This window comes from Hemibagrus wyckioides, linkage group LG09, assembly GCF_019097595.1.
Source record: "Hemibagrus wyckioides isolate EC202008001 linkage group LG09, SWU_Hwy_1.0, whole genome shotgun sequence".
Taxonomy (NCBI): domain Eukaryota; kingdom Metazoa; phylum Chordata; class Actinopteri; order Siluriformes; family Bagridae; genus Hemibagrus; species Hemibagrus wyckioides.
Genome location: NC_080718.1, coordinates 13,894,971 through 13,917,577, shown reverse-complemented (window position 1 = coordinate 13,917,577; position 22,607 = coordinate 13,894,971). Strand labels below are relative to the sequence as shown.

The window sequence follows — 22,607 nt, the reverse complement described above, 5'->3', positions numbered from 1 at the left end:
TGAACTAGGGGCTGAGTCTGAAGAATATTCTTGCAAGTTGTATCTCTACTTACTATTTTTAATTCATTAAATCTAGCATGGCAGTGTGATTGCCTCGGGGCTCCGGGGTCCCTGATTCAGTATTGGGCTTCTGTTACTGTGCGGAGGTCGGCATGTTCTGGGTTTTTCCTTCTGTTCTCTGGTTTCCTCCCACCTCCCAACAACATCCAAGTAGGTGTATTGGCAACTCTAAATTCTCCCCATGTATAAGTGTGCAGTGTGTGTGTTCCCACGACAGACAGATACACTGCAACCATGACCAGGATGAAGTAAAGATGAATCAACAGATGCAATATACTACATTTGTGGTGTGATTAGGCCAAAATGTGCAAAATATAGATAAAAATCATACGGTCATCCTGCAGACATCAAAAAAACAGTTCCAGGTCTTTGCTTTATCCAGCAAAAGCATCTAGTTTTGCAAATTTTGGTTGAATTTTTATTTCATCAAATCAAAATGTCTGTGCATTATAAAAAGGAACGTGATTAGCCTCAAGCTTAAATTTCAAACAAAATCTACTGCACTAGAACCCTGAAGGCTCTTATTTCCTGTAATATGTATTTTAGAAAAACAGTTTTTAGGGACCTGCAGTCACCCTGCTTTTAGAGTGTATAACAAAGAGATTATATGATTCTTATCTTTTCCTTAGAGATATCGCAAGCCATGGTTGCATATTTTTAGCACTTGAGTGTTTAGACTCTACATTGGGTATGAAAATACAAAGCTTCCCAGAATTGCACTAAATGCAGACATACCCTCCTTGAGGAGGTCGGTGATTTCTGCCTGGTACTTATTCCCCACTCTGATCTCTCCTTTATCAGCCAGCAGTGTTTTCTGCTGAGGGTCATATACCAGAGAGTAGAAAAATGCGTCCTGCAGCCAAAACACAACATAGACAAAGTCAAAGTCAGAGACCCAGGCACAAACAAATAAAGCCTCATGCACAGAGAGGGCTGTGTGGTGTTTGTGTGTTTGGCCTGACAGTGAGTGGAGTCTCCAGTCTCCTCATTACTAAATGCGAAGAGAACATTCTGGGTCAACATACTGAATTATTCATTCAGAATGGAGCTCAAAACTAGAACTCATATACACACACACACACACACACACACACAATAAGCAAACGCATCTTTATCTAGTATAGGTAAAAACACCCCCTCACAGTGCAGGGTGTTCTTGCAATGTTTGTTCAAAATGCTGTACTATACTCACCTCTCTGTCTAGGTAGGACTTGAGGGTTTCGGTCTCATTGAGAAGAGTCACACAGCACTTTCCTCTGAACACAGTTACACAACACATGTTACAATAGTGGCCCCCAAATTCAAGTCATAGAGAAGAAAAGGAGAAATACAAACTTTGTTTTTGTCACTCAAATGATGGCAACGTGCACACGAGAGAACCGAGACCTTGAGGATATACACTAAACAGATTTGGAATGTGACTTGGGTGTATGTCAGAAACAAATACACAGGCTGCAGGGGATATCAATACCAAAAGTATCACAGTTCCCAATTACTGCAAGTTAGGGATGGACTGATTCTATATTGGATATGATAATATTATTACAGCATACTTTTATAGGTCGTTCTGTAAGCAATATCAGAGTTCTGAGTAAGCGCAGATACCTGATACAGTAAGCGAGCTGCCTCTCTACATACTCTAAATTAGGTGAAGCATAGCGCTCAAACACTGAAAAAGGCGTACTCTCAGATTTAGGGAAGAACACCTTCTGCAGTACGTGAAATTCTCCTCCATATTGGAGTAGTCTATAGATGATCTTCTGAGGACAAGCTCTAGACTCTGTGTGGTTAGGTAAACAGTCATGTTGTCCGTCAATTCTGAAAGTCCAGCATTAGTCAGCAAGCATTACTGTAAGCAGACTGCAATGTCATTATACTACTGTCATTGTTCTTGAAGTCTATGCTTTGTAACAGAATAAACAGATCATTTAAAACTAAGGGAGTTGTAATTTATCAAGAATAAAACGACACTCAGCTGGTATGAAACAGTCGCATGAAGTAAAGGTGACATTTGATTTGTCTTATTTCATGTGTTAGTGTGTTAAAACCTACTATATAAGATGTATCTTGGTACAGGCTAATATAGGGTAAATAATAAATAAACTAAAAAAAAGAAAAAGTTTGTCATCCAGGTTGGGGCTGAACAGGAAGCCAGTGACTTCCACCTCAAATGAGATGAGAGTACATGAGTATAACACTTATTCTGTAAACTCACGACACAGACACACACACACAGACAAGCAGTCAACAAAATTCATATTCCTCTGGGTATGTATTACATAAAGTAATAATGCAAAGCTGTCTATTATATCAGAAAAGATATGATGTTATCGCTTGTATTATTGTTTATAAACTGTAATACAGGCTAAATGTCAGTTCCTGCTCTTCCCCATGTACTCCATGTTTTTGAAACGGCTGTCCAGATGCTGTGCATGCCTTAATTATTCCTGTTCTCTCATTATGCAGAGCAAGTTATACTTCAGTACCTCTCCTGCACTACATGCAATAGGACTGGTTTTGCTAACAAACAGCTAGCAGCAATTCTAGGACCTGGAATCTTCTGAGTTAACACACATCCTTAAGCTGCGAAGCTGTGCACTGAGTGGGATTCAGATTAGTCCCACCACTTTTTAAGTAAACTGTGATGATCTTTATGCATTTCACCATTTCTGCAGTCTCATTCCAGGATCATGCTAACAGCCTAAGTTCTCTACTGAGATCTAATCCCATCAGTGCCAGTAATGTCATCTCCACTCAAACACTGTTTACACTTGAGGATTCCTCCATACAGATTTTGACATGTCACAAAATAATGATGTGTCTCAGAAACACAATATCAGCCAAACAGCCATCCTTGGAGTATTTCACTCACTCGCAGTACAAGTCCACAGATATGACACTGGTCAAATTATTTCACCCTGTCTTTATGGAAAATGTCCAAGATATGCACACGCGCGCACACACACACACACGCGCACACACACACACACATGCATAGACAGAGAGGTGTTTTTACCTGATGTGTGTAGCAGGCAGGGACTCCAACTGTCTGGAGAGGAAGAGTTCTCTGTGTCTTAGCTGGTGTTTTTGTTTCTCTGGGAGGTCCAGCATCTCAGGGTTCTCCATCTCCTCCTCCAGCTCTCCTGTGGGCCAAAGGTCAAGATACGTTTTCATTAAACCACCAGCAGATGTGAATTAATGGCTGAATTGTGACTACTCCATTTTGGGAACCATAGGTTGAATGTTTTCCAGGATGTGAAATATGGAGCATTGAAATATGCATTCTTCATTTTTTAACCATGTACAGGAATTTCCCGATCTAAACAGACCAGTGCTGCAGACACAGACAGAGGAATCCTAGATGACTGATGTTGCTCCATACTTTTATACGTCCCAGTGACATTAGATGGGACACATTAACCAGTGAATATCGGCATGAAAATGCTAATATACGCTGATCTCTCTCTTTGTTCACTTGACTTGGATGAAATTTACTGTTTCCGACGGGGTACATTTCAGCACACCTCAGGCGATGCAAATGAAAATATACCTGTACTGTTGACCGTTTAAAATGTATATAAACGAGCGTAAAAATGCAGCATTATCTTAGCTGAATCTACAGTAAAGGGTGCCTGAATGTGACTCAGCTTCATCGTGATAAACTCTGTGTGACTAAGGAGCATATGTTTTCAATTCAATTTGTATAGTGCTTTTAACAATGGATATTGTCTCAAAGCAGCTTTACAGAAACAGAGAAGGGGAAAAAAATAAAGTTTAAATTAAAGTTACAATTTATCCCTATTTTATCCCTAATGAGCAAGCCTGCAGCAATGGTGGCAAGGAAAAACTACCTGAGATGATATGAGGAAGAAACCTTGAGAGGAACCAGGCTCATAAGGGAACCCATTGGTGACACTGGACAGTAAATAATGTAAATGTAAATAAATAATGTCCTTTCTACAATAGCAACCAAGGGCTCATAAGGAACTATTAGGTCAGGTTATATAAATAAAGCAGACTTGATCTCAAAACATACAAATACATTTTACATGTACAGCCAAAAACTACTTGTGTACGAGTTAAAGAGTACCTTAACAGTGTTGAAGTAAGGAATAAAACATTATGTGGCATGCTGTGACAGGAATATATAATAATAATAATGGGGTTTTGTGATGCTGTCCAATATCCTGCTCCGGGCCATTACCATCCCAAAGTTGATTATTTTCCTATAACAACACCACATCCCAAAGTTTTTTGCCACTTGCTCAGTAGAATACTATCTTCTGGTAAAAACCAACATGCACTTTTTTTTTTAGTTTATTGTAACATTTAAAGTCACGTCCAAAGTTGTTTCTCTTATCCACTTACGTTACAGCAGCTGCAAAGCACACGTTTCCTCACCAGCCTCTCTTTTGCTCTCTCTTGAAATTAATAAATGCTACGCCCTCAGTCCTGAAGACATGTCAGAAAACGTAAATAAACAGCCTTATGCTGTGTTCACGCATACAGTGATTTTATTGCTGCAAGTCTCCTGTATAATTCGCTGTACTATGAAGTCATCAGTAGACGTTCCCACTACTGGTTGGCATAATAATAATGTTCATCAGACGGTGGTGCAACTAGCAGCCTGAACCAGTTCTCTTGCAGCTAAAATGCAACATTCTGGAGGTGGATTTGGCATATGTATATAAAGTTCAGTAATGCATCATATCACAGGAGACGAAGGAGAAGCAGTGTGTGCTCATCGACATGGATCATGTCCGCTCTATTCCCATCCCTGCCATGGACACTTGTGTTTTCCACCAGAACCTTTGTAGACAGTCTGACTGACGTGTCCAGTACAGCCTCAAGTTTTCTGCTATCTATGATTGCAAACCAACAGCAGCTAAAATCAAATTCGTTCAACATAAAAAGAAGGGTGGAAAAAAAGCCAAGGAAATGAAATCAGACTGTGTCAACAAAGTCCCACCCCCTCCACACGATTCACACTGGAGAACCTAATCTCTGTTCCCTGGTAATCCATTTTTAGAGGAGCAGAGAGGACATTCTCTCTTTCACAAAAAAAAAAAAAAAAAAAAATCCTACATATATGTGGTGTATGGACTGAGGGTGCTGAGTGGAGAAGAGTGGAGGCAGAGTGAGGATGAGGAGGAGGAGGGGAGAGAGAGAAGCCAGAGAGTGTGCTCCAATTCATCTGGAGTTTCATTAGAGAGACAGACAGAGAGCAAGAGAAAGACAGAAAGACAGACAGAGAGAATGAATGAGAGAGGAGAGAAGAACAAAAGCAATCAAGGGATTTTCAAGGGGGGAAAAAAAGGTGCACCTGAAATCAATACGTATTCCCTTGTCTTCCTCCTCTTGCCACTCTAGTATTCTGAGCACACACACATACACACACTATGCTATCTGTATCTCATACAGTCAGTTTTGTCTTCATTTGCACAACAAACAAATGTAAAAACTCAACACAATCAGAGTGGTTGCTGTTCTGTGTCTTGTACGTCTTACAATTGTGGCTGGAGTACTGATGTCTCTACAGAAGTGGGGGGAGCATGAGAGCCACATGGCTATGAACAGACCTCTGCATCCTCGAGAGAGCCAGCAGGATGAGAGGAACTCACTACAGCCTCAGTCCTTAGAGTGAGAGAGGGAGGGGGAGAGAGAGAGAGAGAAAGAGAGAGACAGAGTAAGAGAGAGAGAGAGAGAGAGCACAAGAGGCATATATCAAGAGACTAATAAAGAGAAACAGAGACAGACAGAAATATTAAAACAGACACACAGACAGAAAAAGAGAGCAAGCATGAGAGCAACTGAGATCATGAGAGAGGGACAGCTTGAGAGAGAGCAAAGAGAGTCAGAGAGCATGAGAGATAGAAAGAGAGCGCATGAGAGAGTAAAAGGTGAGAGAATGAGAGTGCAAGAGAGGGAGAGAGCATAAAAAGCATACCAGCAAGAGACAGAAATTGAGAGACAGACAGCAAGAGACGAGTGAAAGGGAAAGAAACAGAGAGGGGGAGGGCAAAATTTTTTGAAAGAGACACAGAGAGAAAGAGAGCAAGAGAGAGACAGAGAGTGGACATGAGAGGTCGTGTGCATGTGTGAGTGAGAGAGAGAGAGAGGGGGGGGAGGTGGGAGAGAGTGAGAAAGAGAAAGACAGAGAGCGAGAAAGAGAGAGAGCGGACATGAGAGGTTGTGAAAGAGAGACAGGGTGTGTGTGTGAGTGTGAGAGAGAGAGAGAGAACAGAACACCAGAACCAATCTACTGGCACTGCACCCAGCCTATACTCTCCACAAATTGCCTCTCCATCTCACCTGTCCCAAGCAATTATCAATTATTGATGAATGAGTTGCTTTACCAAGCAGCAAGAGGTAGAAGAGGGGAAAGGAAGAGGTGCATACACCCCCTACTCAGGAAAGAGGAATGGAGGCTCAGGAGACACATCGCATAGAGGAACAGACTTGACTTTCCATTGCACTTGCCAAACAGCCACACACTAGTGCACTATGAACCAGAGCATCTGCCCTGAGACTGACAGACAGACACACACACACACACACACTCAAGTACATAATCATTCAGGTGCTGTAGTTTAGAACAACCCAAGTCTGTCAGAAACGCACACAGGAGAGACATGCAGTGCTGAGATCGGTCAGGAGCAAAGTGGTCAGAAGGAACAGGAAAATGGCAGAAACCATGCATCTCAAACATCATTCTGTGACCTTACACCTAAAGGTACTTACTCATTTAGAACATTTAAAAGTTTTGCACATACATTCAGGTACATGTTTGTTATTTGTCAAGCGTTAATACTTTACTAACAAAAGGTGGCTGAATATCTGTGTAATGCGTACAGACAATATACTCAAATATAGTTCAGAATAGGCGGCTCACAACATGGGGGTGATGATGCATATACTTTGGGTACTTATAGCTGGGTATTATGGCTATTATGTTGTTTAGAAAGTTATTCAGTCTTTCTTTGACTGGTCACTTGAATTGGACGGGTTTAATCCAAATCTCTAAAACGCAAAATAAGCAGCTACATAATGAAAACCTGGAAGGATCAAGAATAGAAATGATCTCTGGCTTAAATTATCGCCAGAAGTTCACTGTGCACATTTGAGTCATGAACTTTAGATTTCAGTAGCTGGATTATTATTTTTATATAAAATACATTTCTACTGACATTCATGGAATTTATTTAGCAGTTAAAGGAGTGCTTGGCTGCAAACAGTTTGAGAAACCGGGTCCAAAACAGAAGGCTATAAAAGTATGTGATTTAACACACACGTTTTCTCTCATTTGTGTTAAATTGAGTAGCTCATAAAGAGGTTATCGACCAAGTAACAGAAAACTACACTGTAGTAAATGAGACACTACACCGTTTCATTTTCTGAGTATTTTTTTGATTAATGAAGGACTAAAATCTTGAATAATGAAAATAGACTAGTCTTCATGCCTTAATAGTTTAACTAAATTTTTATTAGTTCATTAAAGACAATTAATTTAACAACCCTCTTGTGTAACAAACCTACCTAAACGTATGTACTCATCTTTACAATGCCAACACATCTGGTTCATTAGAGTTACCTTATAAACTGTTTTGTCCACTGAATTTTAAATCAAAATAGGTTGTAATATGTCAGGATATGTTTTAATGGAGACTACAAAGCTCTTCTATACATCTCTGTAGATAAAATCATCTGCCAAATGCTGGAGATGTAAATGTAATATGGGGCAAGTTAGTTCATGTGTCTGCTTTAAACTCTCTCATTAAAAGTCTTATTTCACAACAACCCATATCTTCCCCATTTAGACGGTTTCTCTATAGTCTTCCTCAGACAAGACCACCGAGAAACTCTCAGTGCAAGTGTGCCACCATTTTATCTAAACAAAATATGCACTTTCACCTGCTCCCTGATGTTTACTCCATTGCTCCTTGTTTGTTGGACAGCTAAAATCATTCTACTGCTCTGAAATCCCATGAACAATCAAGGCTGTTCCAAGTTCGTTTTAGGTGGATCTTAGGATCTTGCTTCTGACTAATAATATACACACACCCAAATTAACTCTAAGGGCTTGGTTATGAGCTGATGAGTCAAACCCTAATACACCACCATTCGAGTTCTGTGAATACACTGATGGTTGGTTCACTAGTGGCGCTAGTCATCAGCATCAATCGAGCATGCTGCATTGCTATAGGAAGACAGCAGCAAGAGAGGAAACAATCTCTTAAGAAACAACATTTTTTCCCCACTGTCTTCTAATTACAGTCAATCCTGCTCATATGCAATTTTTGCCCAGCTACTGTAGCCAACTATATTATGCAAGATGATACACACATCTTATAATTACTGATATTTGTACACTGGTTGAATAAAACTAGTTGACATGCTGCTGCTGTGGACAGGCACCAACTAGCATGTTTTGGAAAAACAGCCAAGGCAGAGAGATAGTAAAAAAAATATTTGTGAGCCAATTCTATAGTGCACTGTACAAGGCTAAGCATTTGAAAATGAATTCTTTTGTAAAGTTCACTACCACTTTTATACTACTCTGTAAGCAGTGTAAAGGTGTGTGTGAGACTCTTTTCCGTCCACCAGCCAGCACTCTCCTATAATTCAACATCTACCATTCTGGGAGCGTGAATGCTAACATGTGGCTAAGCTAACAGGCACATCTCAACAAACTGCTGCATTCCACTCATCATAATACACTCTGAGGAAAAGTACCATCTGCCCTATTCTGCATACTTGAGCTTACATATGCCCACATTTGGCTAGTGCCACTGTGATTGATAGATGAGAGAGAGTATGTCTGCCTATGGAGAACAGTGACACACTCAAAATTGGAACTTACGATCTCCCAGTCCGAGGAGGAAAACTTTTTTTTATTGTGCCATTCGAGAGCTGAAACTTTTTTTTAAATCCCACTCTTGGTGGCTCCTGAAAGAATTTTGTCCACTGTTATTTTTGCTGTCCTATAAAACTAAGTAAAATATATAAGTCGGGTACACTGTGGCATAGTCAATTTTGGCATGACCAGTGTCTTCCTTCTAAGTTAGGCTGGTCACTAAGATACTGTATATATACACCGGACTCTGTTGAGGATCTTCCACATTGCATTCTCTCAGTTCCATAATCAGCTGTTGAGCCACAGACGTCTTTGAGACGAATTGATTTAATTATTTTTTTTATTTAACAGAGTGGTCTAAGGAAGTACTGAACATGGAAATTATTTGTAACCTGTGTGTGCCAAAATAATGTTTGGAAACTATGGAACAACCTTACTGGTTGACAAATAAAATGAATAGTCATGCAACTATACATCATGCGACATATAATTTTGACATAGCCAAAAGTTTGTGGACACCTGACCATCACATGTGCGTTCTTGTTCTTTTTGAAAATCTCATTCCAGATTTAGTCCCTTCTTTATAGTCTAACTAACCACCACTCTTCTGCAAAGGCTTTCCATTGGATTTTGGAGAATGGCTATGGGGATTTGCCTATTCATACAGGCACAAGTGTTTTAGAGATCTTGGGCACTAATGTTGTTGGTAAGGAGTGTTCCAATTCATCCCAAAGGTTTTCAGTGAGGTTGAGGTCAGAGCTCTGTGCAGGACACTGAAGTACACCATTTCTTCATGGACCTTGATTTGTACACGGAAGTATTATCATGCTAGATGTTTTTTTTGGTACCTTAGTTCCAGTGAAGGAAAATGGTAACACAGCAGCACACAAAGACATCACAGCATAACAACCGGGTGCAACAAACTTTGCAGCAGCAGTCTGGGGAAGACTCACATATGGGTGTTGCATGTCCATAAACATTTGGCCATATAGTGTAGGTTGCAGAGACTTTTTCCTGCAATGCTGGGCTTTTGCTTTATGATTAAAATTCTTTGGTGAGAGACCACATTTCATGCTGGTGCAGACTCTATGTACATGTCAGCCATCAGGTGTTGATAGTGTGATGCATAGGGAGCAGATCCTCAGAAGGCCCTGGCTGGCACTAAGCTATAGGGCATCAGGGTCACACGTAAGAGAAACCCTGCAGTTCTATGGCCGTCCAGGAGTGGAGTTGAACATCCCCGAGATGCACTGTATTTGCTGTAGATTTTCTCTGAAATGGCATATTTCACAAACACAAAGAGACACAGGAACACAATCTCAATCGGTCATGACTCAAACCTATTCCTTTCTGAACCCAAGTTAATCTCGGGTCTGTTCAGACAGTGGGCGAGGTGATTACAGGGAGTGGTCAGTTCAGTTCAGGGTCAAGTCCCTCTGTCTCTCTCTCTCTCTGCCTCTACACACACTTGTGTGTGCAAACAAGGCCACAGCACAGCTCCCTAGCTTCAGGCTCTGGCAAGGAGGAGCCAGCATCACCGAGAACAAAATATTTAATCTGTGAGTCATCTGAGTGTGTGTGCGCAAGTACACCGACTTGCTGAAAAGAGAGCCAATAGTTCCAGCTTTCACATGTAGATGCATTCAAACTCCTTTAGTGTCCAATCACACAGGAGGAACTCCATCACTCTGCTTCTCACACCCTCGCCCTCTTATCTTCGCTATTCTTTTCTCCAAGACTGCTCTCCTGTTCCTTCTCTGTGACTCACCTCACATGCCATTTCATTTTGTTTCTCTCCTGTTTCTCTTCTCCTTTCTTCTTTCCTTGCTGAAGCTGATTCAGGATGTAGTCCACACCCATGTGGTCCAAACTCATTCCTGCCATGCATTTTTCACATATTGCAAATGTCTGAACGTCCACGGAGAGACTGCTGGCACTGCAGAGAGGCCCACAATCCATGAACCCATACACACGAATTCACATACACACACACTCGCAGCTTACACCCCCACCCCCACTAAGTTCCTAACTGCTTCTGTGTGGTCTATTTGAGCAAACAATCCCAGTGCCTCATGATTAAACCTGTGAGCAGTGTGGACTACTTTCATACATTCACATTTACACTATCTCTGTACCACGTATATAAACATTTTACATTCAAACTCTGATAATCTTTAACACTGGCACTGCTGACAGCTGCTCACACTACGCCTAGCCCCGCCGCACGTATGAAGCACACCAACACGCTTAGTGATTCAATCCTATAGTAGCCATTTTGGAGACCAACTCTGCTTATAGCAGGAAAGACTGGATATTCCTAAGTGGATCGTTCCAGTGCAAAATGATAGTTTATACTATTCGAGTCAAGTCTTCACAACAGAAACAAAGCTATGGACAAATAATTAAAAAAAAAAAAAAAAAAAAAAAAAAAAAAAAAAAAAAAAAAAAGGATTGAGTACATGTAAAACTCTTTGACCAAGAAAGAAAACGCTGTACTCAACAGTTCTGCACTGAAAACAATCCTGAGTGTTTTATTTTAAGAAAGAAAAACACCACACAACAGACTACTTTCTGAAATTTAAAAAAAAAAAAAGAAAGAAAAAAAGGTGCAAATGTGAACTGTGTGCTGCATGGTCAGCAGTCTGGAAGTGATGCAATGAAGAGCCTTGGCAATGAAGCATTACTTCCTGAAGAGATCATCCGCAATCATCCCGACCGGTGTCCGAGCCTTTTCTATTTTCCCTTTATAACAGCATACCCCGTTGTTTTGGACAGTGCTGGGAGGTCCCATGTTCATTACTTACGTGCATGTTTGTCTGCCAGGGCGACGAGTGTGGCCGAGATGTCTCTGCGTCTGTAGAAACACACCACTTTGGCCTCCACGTTCCCATTCGCCGTCTGCAAATTAACATGAGAAGCTGAAAAACTCGGCCACCGGAGATTAGATAAAAAGCCAAATGTACAGGTGAGGATTGAGTCAGAATGACAGATTTAGACTTCTGCTGCTCCCTGCTCAGTGCTGAAAGGAATACAGAAAACACTGAGCAAAGAAGCAGGAGAGAGGGTTGAGTACAAAGTACAACATCTGTGGGAACGAAAGTTGTGGATAATTGTGAACATTGTGGTCGGTAGACGAGGCAGAGACAGACAGACACACAGAATGGTACATAAAACATTCAGCTATGTCTGGCTGAAGGAAGGGCAAGATGCTTCAAGGGCACAACGATGGACTTTCACTCACCTTGTTGAGCTCTTCTATTCTCCTAATTAGTAGTGGGTTACTGGAGGAGTTTTCAAAGTAAACATAATCTGCAAGGAAAAAAAATGAGAACGATTGTCAGTGATGGTGTAAAAGCAACTCATCAGCACCATGCTTCCTCTCCTCCACACAGATACAGGATGTTAGTTATACCAGTGAACTGTAAGATCATGAGTATGTGCATAATGACCGTGCAATCCTTTATTTTAACAGGTAATAAAATTACACACACACACAAAGGCATAAATACACATTCTAGTTGTGCAAAATGTCTGCAGCCAAGGACTGTTTTGTCGCAATGACTGTAGCACTCACTGGTCTTCTGTTATTTATATAAATGATACCACTGTACTTTCTACAGTGATAATACCAGCATATTGCAAACCAGACTACAACTATAAGCAATAACAAGCAAACTGAACACATCTGATCTGTAATATCTGCACAACTAGCATCCACACTTAGCTCATGTTATTTCATACCCCTTATCCCCCCTTCCTTTTCTGCTTCAATCCTTATTCTTATTGCCTTTGGCCTTACTCCAGGCCCAGTGGTTCTGTGTACAGGCTTATGGCTCAGTGGGATGCCCCTCTAGGCCTCAGGCTTGGTGCGAATCCTGGGCGTAAACTTGCTAGTGTCAGGGCCTCTGGCACATTACACCCCACACGTGGTATACACACACAGCTCCGTGTTGTAACCCTTACCTTACCCCCAAAAGAAAAACGAGGAGGCCGGGGACTAAATACTCACCAACCTTTTTTTACCTCCAAAGAGAAAACTCTTGACACAATAAACCAGACCTATAGATAATTTTGCATCATGATGCAAGAGCAGACAAATCCATACCCTGTGCTCCCAAAACGACCAGACTGTGTCTGAGCTATCAGGTTTTTATCAGTAGATGCTCAGCAGACTAATAGGTTAAAGTCAGCTGCTAATAAAAATCACCAGGGTTGGTTTAGCAACTAGAGGAAGAAACAAATTCTAAAAATAGTTTAATGAGACATGTTCAAACGTTTTTACCAGAAAAATCGACTTACATTTTCAATTAGTCTAAACAAATATATTATTTTAGGGCTGCAAATTTAATATAAAAGTAATCAGGACACTGCTGGCTGTGAGGCCTTTACCCGTTTACACAAAATTTTAGTGGATTAAGATAACACCTTCAAATTTTCGATGCTTATGAAGAAGTAAAAACATTTTGGGTTGTTTTTGTGTGTTTTGTTTGTGTATTTTTGGGGGGGGGCACTTCTCTTAATATATTGGCTAGGTAAAAAAAAAAAAAGAGGCATTAACCGCCACTGTGGCACTGATTTTTTTTTTTATATATATATATATAATTTTATATTGCAGGATAAAAGTGCCATTGCACCACCATTAAATATATATATATATATATATATATATATATATATATATATATATATATATATATATATATATATATATATATATATATATATATATTTAATGGTGGTGCAATGGCACTTTTATCCTGCAACTAACCAGTTCATTGAATTTATGGGTTAAATTACATTAGCCACTACTCTTCTTCAGCGTACTTAATTAGATTCCTAAAATGTGCGACTGTGCAAACACATCAGAGGTTCTGGCATGCTGGCTAATGGATTTATGATTTGTCCATCCGTGTGATGTGAAACCCCGGCATAGTGCTGTCACTTATCGGTCTCACGAGGCAGTGTCTTTTGTGACTTTATCGCTGTACTGTCGACAGGTGACAAGCTAAATTAAGCATGCTGAAATTAGAGACAATTTTGAAGATTTTAGACTTCTGGGGTAAAATACAAATGTGTTTATACAAATTTACCCTTCTCTAGTAAATACTCCTTCACATTCAGGGCTGCCTCCCAAACCAGTAATGGGACCAGTGAGGTACGGACAATCTACTTAGTACAACATTATGCAGTCTGGTACACGATCCAAAAAATATGGCGACTCAGGATATTATCTGCTGCCATTGTCTCTGTATTTCAGAAGGATGATGAGAATAAAATAACATATTGATGTAACTGTCACAGTTACTGAGCACCAGGTGAAAGAGCAAAACCTTGTGGCTGCTCTACTAATCTTACAGCACGCTGCTGTGTTGGCTCGGCTCTCTCAGCACTGGTGATGTCTCTGCATCCTCACGACACAAAATAGTCACCTAAATCCAACCAGAAAGCTCAAACTTTTGGTTGCTTGAAGTGTGTGTAATGTTTCAAACCGATCTCTGTTCTCCATGTATTTTATGACCTTAACAATGTATTTTGCGCTCTAGCCTGTTAAACACGTTCGACTCGAGCTGAAGAGTACTGGCATCCTCGCCAAGACAAACATGCTTAGATTCTGCGTATAGATAGTTCATTGTTTTGATGAGTTCATGTACATCAACATTAAAATGATTCAAAATATCCCTCACTAGTCTAGGTCCATGTCCACTGAAGGGTAGCAAATTAAACAGCTGTTCAGTTTGGTTTGGGGATTAACACTGATGAACACACACACACACACACAGTTTACAAGTGCTGCATTCATGCTAACACTATGAAGTTCACGAAAAAACCGGAAATTCTGTGTTTTTTAAAAAGACAGAGACGGAAAGCCGTGCTTCTGCCAGGAATGAATAAAGTACACCACCACTGACGAAACCCTCCATCAAAAGTTCCGGCTTCTTTTTTTTTTTTTTTTTAAATAAATAAATTTCCGCTGTGCCATAATGGAGGAACAAACTATGTTTGTTTGTTTATTCAGGAACACGAAACAACTTGCTGCTGCAATACACCCTGCACTCTATAAGTATAGTCTTCTAAATCTGTAAAAGACCTCAGAGACCTGACTGAATAAGAGCATGAAACATTCAATCCAGCTCAAGTGCAACAGCATTGTTCACATGACTATTACCATTTTACCATGGCACCTTACAATGATGGCATCGTCTGATCAGCAGTACCAGATGGTCAATGTGTAAATTCAGCATAAGAACGCATTATCAATTCAAGTGGAGTTCTACTATACAACTACCAAGAACACAAAGATGCCTGGACACAGAAATGCACCAATTGTCTGTTTTGTCTCAGATTCCAGTTCTATGCGTGTCAAAGACTCAGAGACAGTGCAGACCACACCGCTTTGCTGCCTTTTTCAAATGAGCTCAACTTCTACCCGAGGCATTGAGGTCCTGAGCAAAACCTGGCATGGATTCGGATGGAGGAAAACCTTGCGAGTGGCCCTGTGTGTTGCAATGTGAGGAGCTGCAGAAGACCTAGAGGCAATGCTGTCTTTGCTGTCTCTCATGGCTCATCATGCCAGTCTTCCTACCATTCTACCCTGCATGTTTTGCTCTCACAGCATCGGTTAAGCCCCCACCTACACACACCACCAATCAGCGTGCTGCACAGTTGGTGACATCACAGTGCAGTCAAATTTCCTGGGATCCAATACGTGCATGTTGCTGAGCCCTAACAAGAGAGAGAGAGAGAGAGAGAGAGAGAGAGAGAGACACAAGTTGAATAACCAGGACAGAGGTGTGGAGAAGTGGGGTAGAGAGACAGAGGAAAACATGTAAAGAGACAGAGAGAGAGAGAGAGAGAGAGATATTCAGACAGAGACAAACAGAAAGATGCAGAGAGAGAGAGAGAGACAAGAGAAAAAGCATCTTTCCTGACCAGAACACATCTTGCACAGGTTTAGGTGCAGAGAACACACTCGATCCACACCTCAGGACATTTACACTGGGCTCCGGGGGACATCAGTTACTATGGCAATGTCTGTTCATTTAAGCTTATGTTCTGATACACACAGACTTCCTCCATTTTTCTAGTTTTTTGCTTATTTTTGGTTACTATCAAACAGGTTTGCTAGAGCTTTCTCAAAAACACAAACACCTACCTGTAACCTCTGTATTTGCTCAGATGTATTCTGTGCACACAGAGAAACAGAAAGAGAAACAAACGGACTGGATGGTAAGGGCAAAAACAAAAGTGGGAATGGGAGAAGTGAAATCTTCAGCAGACTGAAAAAAAAAAAAAAAACAGGCTTAAGAGCCTCTGCCAGCTTTAGAGGACTATTGAATTGGGTGATAAAGTTGCTGTCTCAACTGACAGTCATCCAAGTGTACTAGAGAGATAACTGGTGTTAGGGAGGAGCTGAGGAGAGTGGGCACTGGGCAAAGGCATCCTAGCCTGATGCTACGGCACGTCAGTCAGTCACCCTACAGAGAGACGTTAGACTTACCAAACCCTAAGAAAACAAAACAAATGTGTTTCAGCAACCACAAACATGTCTTATAGAATTTGTGTCTTAAACTAAGCCCTATTTATGAATTTTATATAAATAATCACTTAGCTGGTCAAAGATGACCGGAAATTCCTGCAGATTTTTCAGGTGCACTTTGGTGCTGCGAATCTCCCACTCCATCTCACCCCAAAAGGTCTTCTAGTGGATTTAGATCCGGTGACTGAAGGACACTGATGAACACACTGAAATCACTATCTTGTTCATGAAGCCAGTTTGAGATTACTTTTGCTTTGTGGCATGGTGCATTTTCATACTGGAAGCCATGACATTAGACATGGTAAATTGTGGCCATGAAGGGATGCATATGATCAACAACACAGGCTGTGGCATTCAAACTGTGATTGCACTGAATTAAAAGTGTGCCAAAAAAACACTGGAAGTGGTCTTCTGCTTTTGTAGCCCAGCTGCCTCAAAGTTTGACGTGTTGTGCATTCTGAGATGCTTTTCTACTCACCACAATTGCTGCAAGTGGTCAAGTTACTGTTAGAGCTCTTTTTCCTTGTTGCACCATTCTGAGCAAACTCTAGAGACTGCTGTGCATGAAAATCCCGGGAGATCAGCAGTTACAGAAATACCCAAACCAGCCTCTCTGGCACCGGCAATCATAGACAATAAAAATCAGAGATCACATTGCAGTAGGTGTACAGGTGTTCCTAATAAAGTGCTCAGTGAATGTATATACTAAAGGAAAAGCATAAATTTATTTGTACTTGCATATAAATGCATATGTATCAATTTTTTTTAAATGTAAATCTTCTGTAGACTTGTGTTGTTTGGGAACAGTGAACCAGATTAGTGGTATGTCTTACTCACAAAACAATATTGGAAAAAAAGCCTTCATCTGTCACAAATACAATGCATTTGCACAATACTTCCAGCTTGGGTCAGGCCACAGGGTCAGTCGTGATACAGCGCTTCTGAACAGAGAGGGTTCAGGGCCCAAGAGTGGAAAGCACTACGTGTTGAACCTCTGACCTTCTGATCAGTAAACTAAAGCCTTAACTGCCGTTACCCTACCAGGTAACAATACTGAGGGGCTGAGACAGCAAATGCCAATACAAACCACATCCCACATGTTCTGGAAAACTGAGCTGCTGTGTCACTGATGGGAGGCTGCAAATGGAATTTACCCCAGAATAGAAAATTCTTTGCCATTTAGCTCCTCAACAGTTTCTTTATTGTGATAGTTAAAAGGCAAGTCTGGGTGGTATTAAACCGACAGGCTTCAAGCCTCGGGAATGGTATGTGTGTATTATAGCTGGCAGGAGGCCCTAGAGATGTGGGGAGTCCACTGAAGCATGTCAGGCCCACTGGCTTTGAGACATTACGACTCTCCCAGGACCAGGACACATCAAGGCAGCTCAGATGAGCTAATAACCAAAGAGCAGAGGATCAGCGGTCATCATTTCTTATTGTCTGTTGTTGTTAAGCTCCGTGTGGCCTAGTGCTCCACCACCACAGAGTTGTGACATGCAATTCTGCATATTTCCATCATTTCCGCGGTTGATCGTTGTGGTCAGCTTCGGGCTTCTTTTTTTTTTTCCTTTAAAAGATTTTCTTGGCACATTCTGGTCAGCACTGGAGTTTGGGGTTTGCCTCAACTCAAAGAGAAGGCAAACAAAGCCAAAGCAGCACAATGTGCTCTGCGAGAGGAAATTCCGCAAGGCTACCTTTTGCCATCGTGTGCAGTGAAGACAAAGAAGAAAAGGGAGCACTGAGACAAGCTTTGTCTTCACTCTCCAAGGCATTGTTTTTCAATGATAGCTCGGCATTCAGATGCAAAGCTTTGCTGTTCAGGAGGGGGAAATTGCCTTTGTGCTGTTGATGGCACAGATTTACCTTGGGCATCTCCACTAATTCAGCATTAAGGAAGGAGTCAACAGCACTGCTTTGCTTATGCACTTCAGCTAGGCTTGTACAATTAGTCGCATATTAATCATTATTAGCAATTTTGGGCTCCATGATTTGCTAATCACAAAAGGCTCCAGCTAATGCATCCACTTAGTAGTATGCCTCCTGCATTAAAATTCAAGCGTTACTAGTTGTAAACAACATTACCCACAAACTGAGAGCTTCAAGGAATTAAGCACGGATGCCCAATCTCCACTGAGTGTTCTGTCTGCAGTCTGATGAGCAGCAGGCATCCCCGCAGAGAGAGCAGAGACTATGTATTAAAATGTGCTGTGTATCTCTACTAACGAGTCGAAGTGAACAATGCGCTAATATCAATCCAGGTTTTAGAAAAGCACAAAAATTAGATATTGTAGAAGGAATCGGTCCTGCTGCCGTCGGAATGGGACAGACTTGGGTCTCTGGTACAAAGGCAGCGTCTTCTGACAGAAAGGCCGAGCTAGAAACAGTACTTCATAATATCCATGACAAAAAAGAAATGCTGTTTTTATACATAGCCGATTGCTGCCTCATGCTTTTTCTTACTTAAGGAAAGAAAATCAGAATACTGTGAATTTAACGGTTCGAATACAAAGACTCTGCCAGATTCTGCTACTGAATTTTATATGCTCATTCGGCAGAACATGGGAGAACATCAGGCCCGAGGGGCAGAGCAGTCATCAATATGTATCAGGTGTTGCAGAGGCTGGAGGTACAACGGTCCATAGTGGTTCTTTAATGGTCAAAGAGCCTTAGGCCATTTTCAGCCTCAGCAACACAGAACGTTACAAATGCTGAGAGAGGAGTGTAAGGATATCCCAGGCCACACTACAATCTTTCCCAAGCTTTCACCACAACAACACCCTGATAAAGGAGTGTGGTGCTACATTCACAATGAAAGAGCCATTTGCTGATAGAGAAAGCTTGATGTTGACAAGATGCTAGGAATTCTCATCTTATTTTCCCAACTTCTAATAATCCGGAAATAAATCCTCTGAGCAATAGCCAGTACCCGATAAAGTCTAATGCCGAAATTCATTTACAACCCAAGTCAATTCTCTGCAAGCTTTGTTTGTCAAATTAGGTCTGAATAGAGACATGCTTCATAGCTTAAATTCACCCTAACAGCCCATGTCCCACTGGTCCAGATCGCTTCCTGCATCGTGAATGTGATAGTGAGTTTTGCTGTGGACAGGACTATTCGTTGGGATATTTTCTAATCTGCCCAGTGATATTTTACACCATGAAAGCGAGATGTAGACACGGCACCATTGTGCCTGTTTTGCATAACCTGGCAACAGATCCAGAAACTTCCGGAGAGTCGGCTCAGTTACTAAAAGTACCTCAATATCAGGTCAAAGCTGATACTCAAAGCGCTGATATTGGGCGTGTAGAAAAACAGAAAAAGTGGGATTGCATCATAAAAAGTATACTTTAACAAAAGAAAATCTCACCCAATCCAAAACCATTTCAGAAAAATATTATCCTCAGTACAGATGTTCAGGGGCTTATACTGATTACATGTGAAAAAATATATAAATGACTTTAATATATGATACAAGGCAATTAATAGTAATGCTACTTAGTTGGGTGTGACCATTATTATTCAGTCCTGCAAAAGAGGCTTAATAAGGCTAGTTGAATGTACATATAGAATCCACAGGTTATAACAACACACTTGTAACTCTATCTGCTCATTAGCAACTTATATCCAACGTCCACATGCATGATCCGTATCTCATTCACCAGAAATCACATCCACCACCACGAATACGATAATGAGCATCAGTATCAGGCCGATATCGCCCCGACATACTCTGTGCTGAATCTCAGGAAAATATGTCCCCAAACATATACTCAAACACAGGGGACCATACTGGAACATTCACACACTGGCTTATATACACATATAAATGAATCTGAATTAAGTTTTTTTTTTTTTTTTTTTTTTACACAAATGGTGAAGTATAAATGCTGCTTATTCTGGATCACTCAGGGTTGTAAAATATTATCATAAAAAATGCCAAGGAGGAAAAACAACAACAACAACAAGATGGTAAATGAAATCCCTCTGAAAAACGTTTGCATCTTAACATGTGACGGAGTCCGGTGCTGCACACTTGAGCGATGTGTCTGCTTCGTCACATCTGACTTCGTTAACACCACATCTATCTGCTCATTACAAAACCCTTCATCATCAGCAGGGAGCAAAGGGTCTCTGAGAGGCAAAGTGATCAAGCTACTCTCTTAATGCCATTTACATTTCACATTCACTCATTTAACAGACAATTTTATCCGAGCCGAGTTTCTCATCAGTCGAGCAGATGAAGGTGTTTCAAAGACCCAAGAGTGGCAGCTGGGTGATGGTGAGCCTCAACCTCACAACCTTTCTGTTAGCCGTCCAGAGTCTTCTTCCTCTGAGTCATCACTTCCACTGCTCTAATGAAGACATCATACAGACACAATAACCAGCATCACCCTTGTCGGGAAGGACACAATGATTTGGCGAAACAAAGTATCGAGATCATCTGGGGTTTCAACTACAAACGCCTTCATTTCAACAATAAAGGAGCTTTAAGATCAGAAATAGTCTCTGAACAGGATGAAGGGCTGCCAAATGTAACATACCGTAATACCAGCAGGCTAACTTAGCTAAGATAAAGCATGGTTTCTCAAATTTCAATTTCTTAACCAAGCTATCTGAGGGATAGATGATCATGAGTACATTCTCCACTTCTATACAAGTGTGTGTGTGTGTGTGTGTGTGTCTGACTCTCAGCACTTCGGCTGATTGAAAAGTATCACTTCACAAGTCATCTTAATGAATTATGTGTCGTCCAGACCTTTAAATCAGTCAGTCTCGAGCTAGCTATAGTCAAAGCCAAAGCCAAAGCCAGGATAAAGGCAGTGTTTCCGCCAGCACTGAGCACGGCGGTGTGGAAAACTTTAAAAAACGCTTTTAACCGTTTGTCAAAAAAAAACAACAAAAAAACAATCGCAGTCAAAGGACAAACTTATTAAGTCCAAATGAATCATGCTAAAACAGTAGAGTCGATTAAAGTTTTCTTTTTATATTTAAAAAAAAAAAAAAAGGTGGGGGGGGCGAGTAGAAATTCATGGGGTCCCGAAACTAGACTCCTTCCTCTTCCTCCTCACACAGTCACCATCATCATCCTCATCCTCCAGTCACACGCACAGCACACGCCACTTAAGCTTTTTCAGAAAATAAAGAGGAAGGACAGAGCAAAGCTGCTAGCTTCGGTTTGAAACAGAAAACGTAAACGATTAAAACGATACAAAACGTGCTCTCTACCTCCAACCCGGTACATATTGGCTGCCATGACTGCCCCCCGCTCCTGGTGTCTCCAGGTAAGGGCTGTATGTTGCCGCCGTCGCTGCCACTGCCGCCGCTCAGCGCGCTGGAAAATGGTGGCTGGATCAATACGAAGCGGACCAGTCAGCGATCTTAAAGAGACAGTACCCTTATTTTTTTTAATCTCTTCTCTCGCGCGAACGGGTTAATTAAAGGCGTCTGTTGAACGGCGCGTGCAGTTCGAACAATGCTGTGAAACCGGAAGTGAATCGGTTACAGAAAAAAAAAAGAAAAGAAAGAAAGAAACCCCCCCCCCCGAAATTTTGTTGCGTTACTTCAGGTTGACTGAACGCAAAATAACATTTGATTTCACAATAACCCCAAACACACAAGCACAAGTCAAAATTGTATGGGGTATTTATTACAATCATAAATAATAATGAGTTTCATTAACAAAAAACTAGGCCATCAATGCTACCCTCAAGCCATTAGGGGGCCTCCAATCTAGGGCAAAGATTGTCTTTAACAGCCAATTCATTCATTCATTCATTCATTCATTCATTCATCTTTAGTCACCTTATTGACCTGGTCAGAATTGCAGTGGATCTGAATCCCAAACCTTAAACACTGGATGTGAGGTGGAAGTACAGTCAGACTGATGCACATAAACACATTCATGCACACTATAGTCATCAGTCCACTATGAAGTCCACTATAGTCATCAGTCCACTATTTTTGGAAGGTGGGAGCAAACTAGAAGACCCAGAGGAAATCCTTGCAGGTACCGGGAGAACATGTGGAACTGTATAAAGACAGTAAACTAAGCTCAGGATCAAACCAGGGACCTGGAGCACTGCAGCGGCCTCCAGATGAATCCCTGATGTAAAACTGTAGAGAAATTAGCTCTTGGGACAGTCCAAATATGCACC

The 22,607-nt window shown here is 41.1% G+C and overlaps 1 protein-coding gene across 3 annotated transcripts in view; it reads right to left on the bottom strand.

The window, feature by feature from the left end:
- mta1 (metastasis associated 1) overlaps nt 1–21,917 on the bottom strand; it is a 34,751-nt gene extending 12,834 nt beyond the window's left edge. The window contains exons 1-6 of one of the 3 annotated variants that reach the window (XR_009205782.1): nt 21,679–21,917; nt 12,156–12,223; nt 11,719–11,812; nt 3,077–3,203; nt 1,253–1,316; nt 796–913 (exon numbers count right to left, since the gene is read on the bottom strand). Coding sequence is in view for 2 of the 3 variants with exons in the window: in XM_058399353.1 (XP_058255336.1) it covers nt 796–913; nt 1,253–1,316; nt 3,077–3,203; nt 11,719–11,812; nt 12,156–12,223; nt 21,679–21,706 (499 nt within the window). In the remaining variant the exon portion in view is untranslated. The remainder of the gene's footprint in view (nt 1–795; nt 914–1,252; nt 1,317–3,076; nt 3,204–11,718; nt 11,813–12,155; nt 12,224–21,678) is intronic. The other 2 variants (XM_058399353.1, XM_058399352.1) reach the window with 2 other exon arrangements.
- Nucleotides 21,918–22,607: the final 690 nt, after the last annotated feature.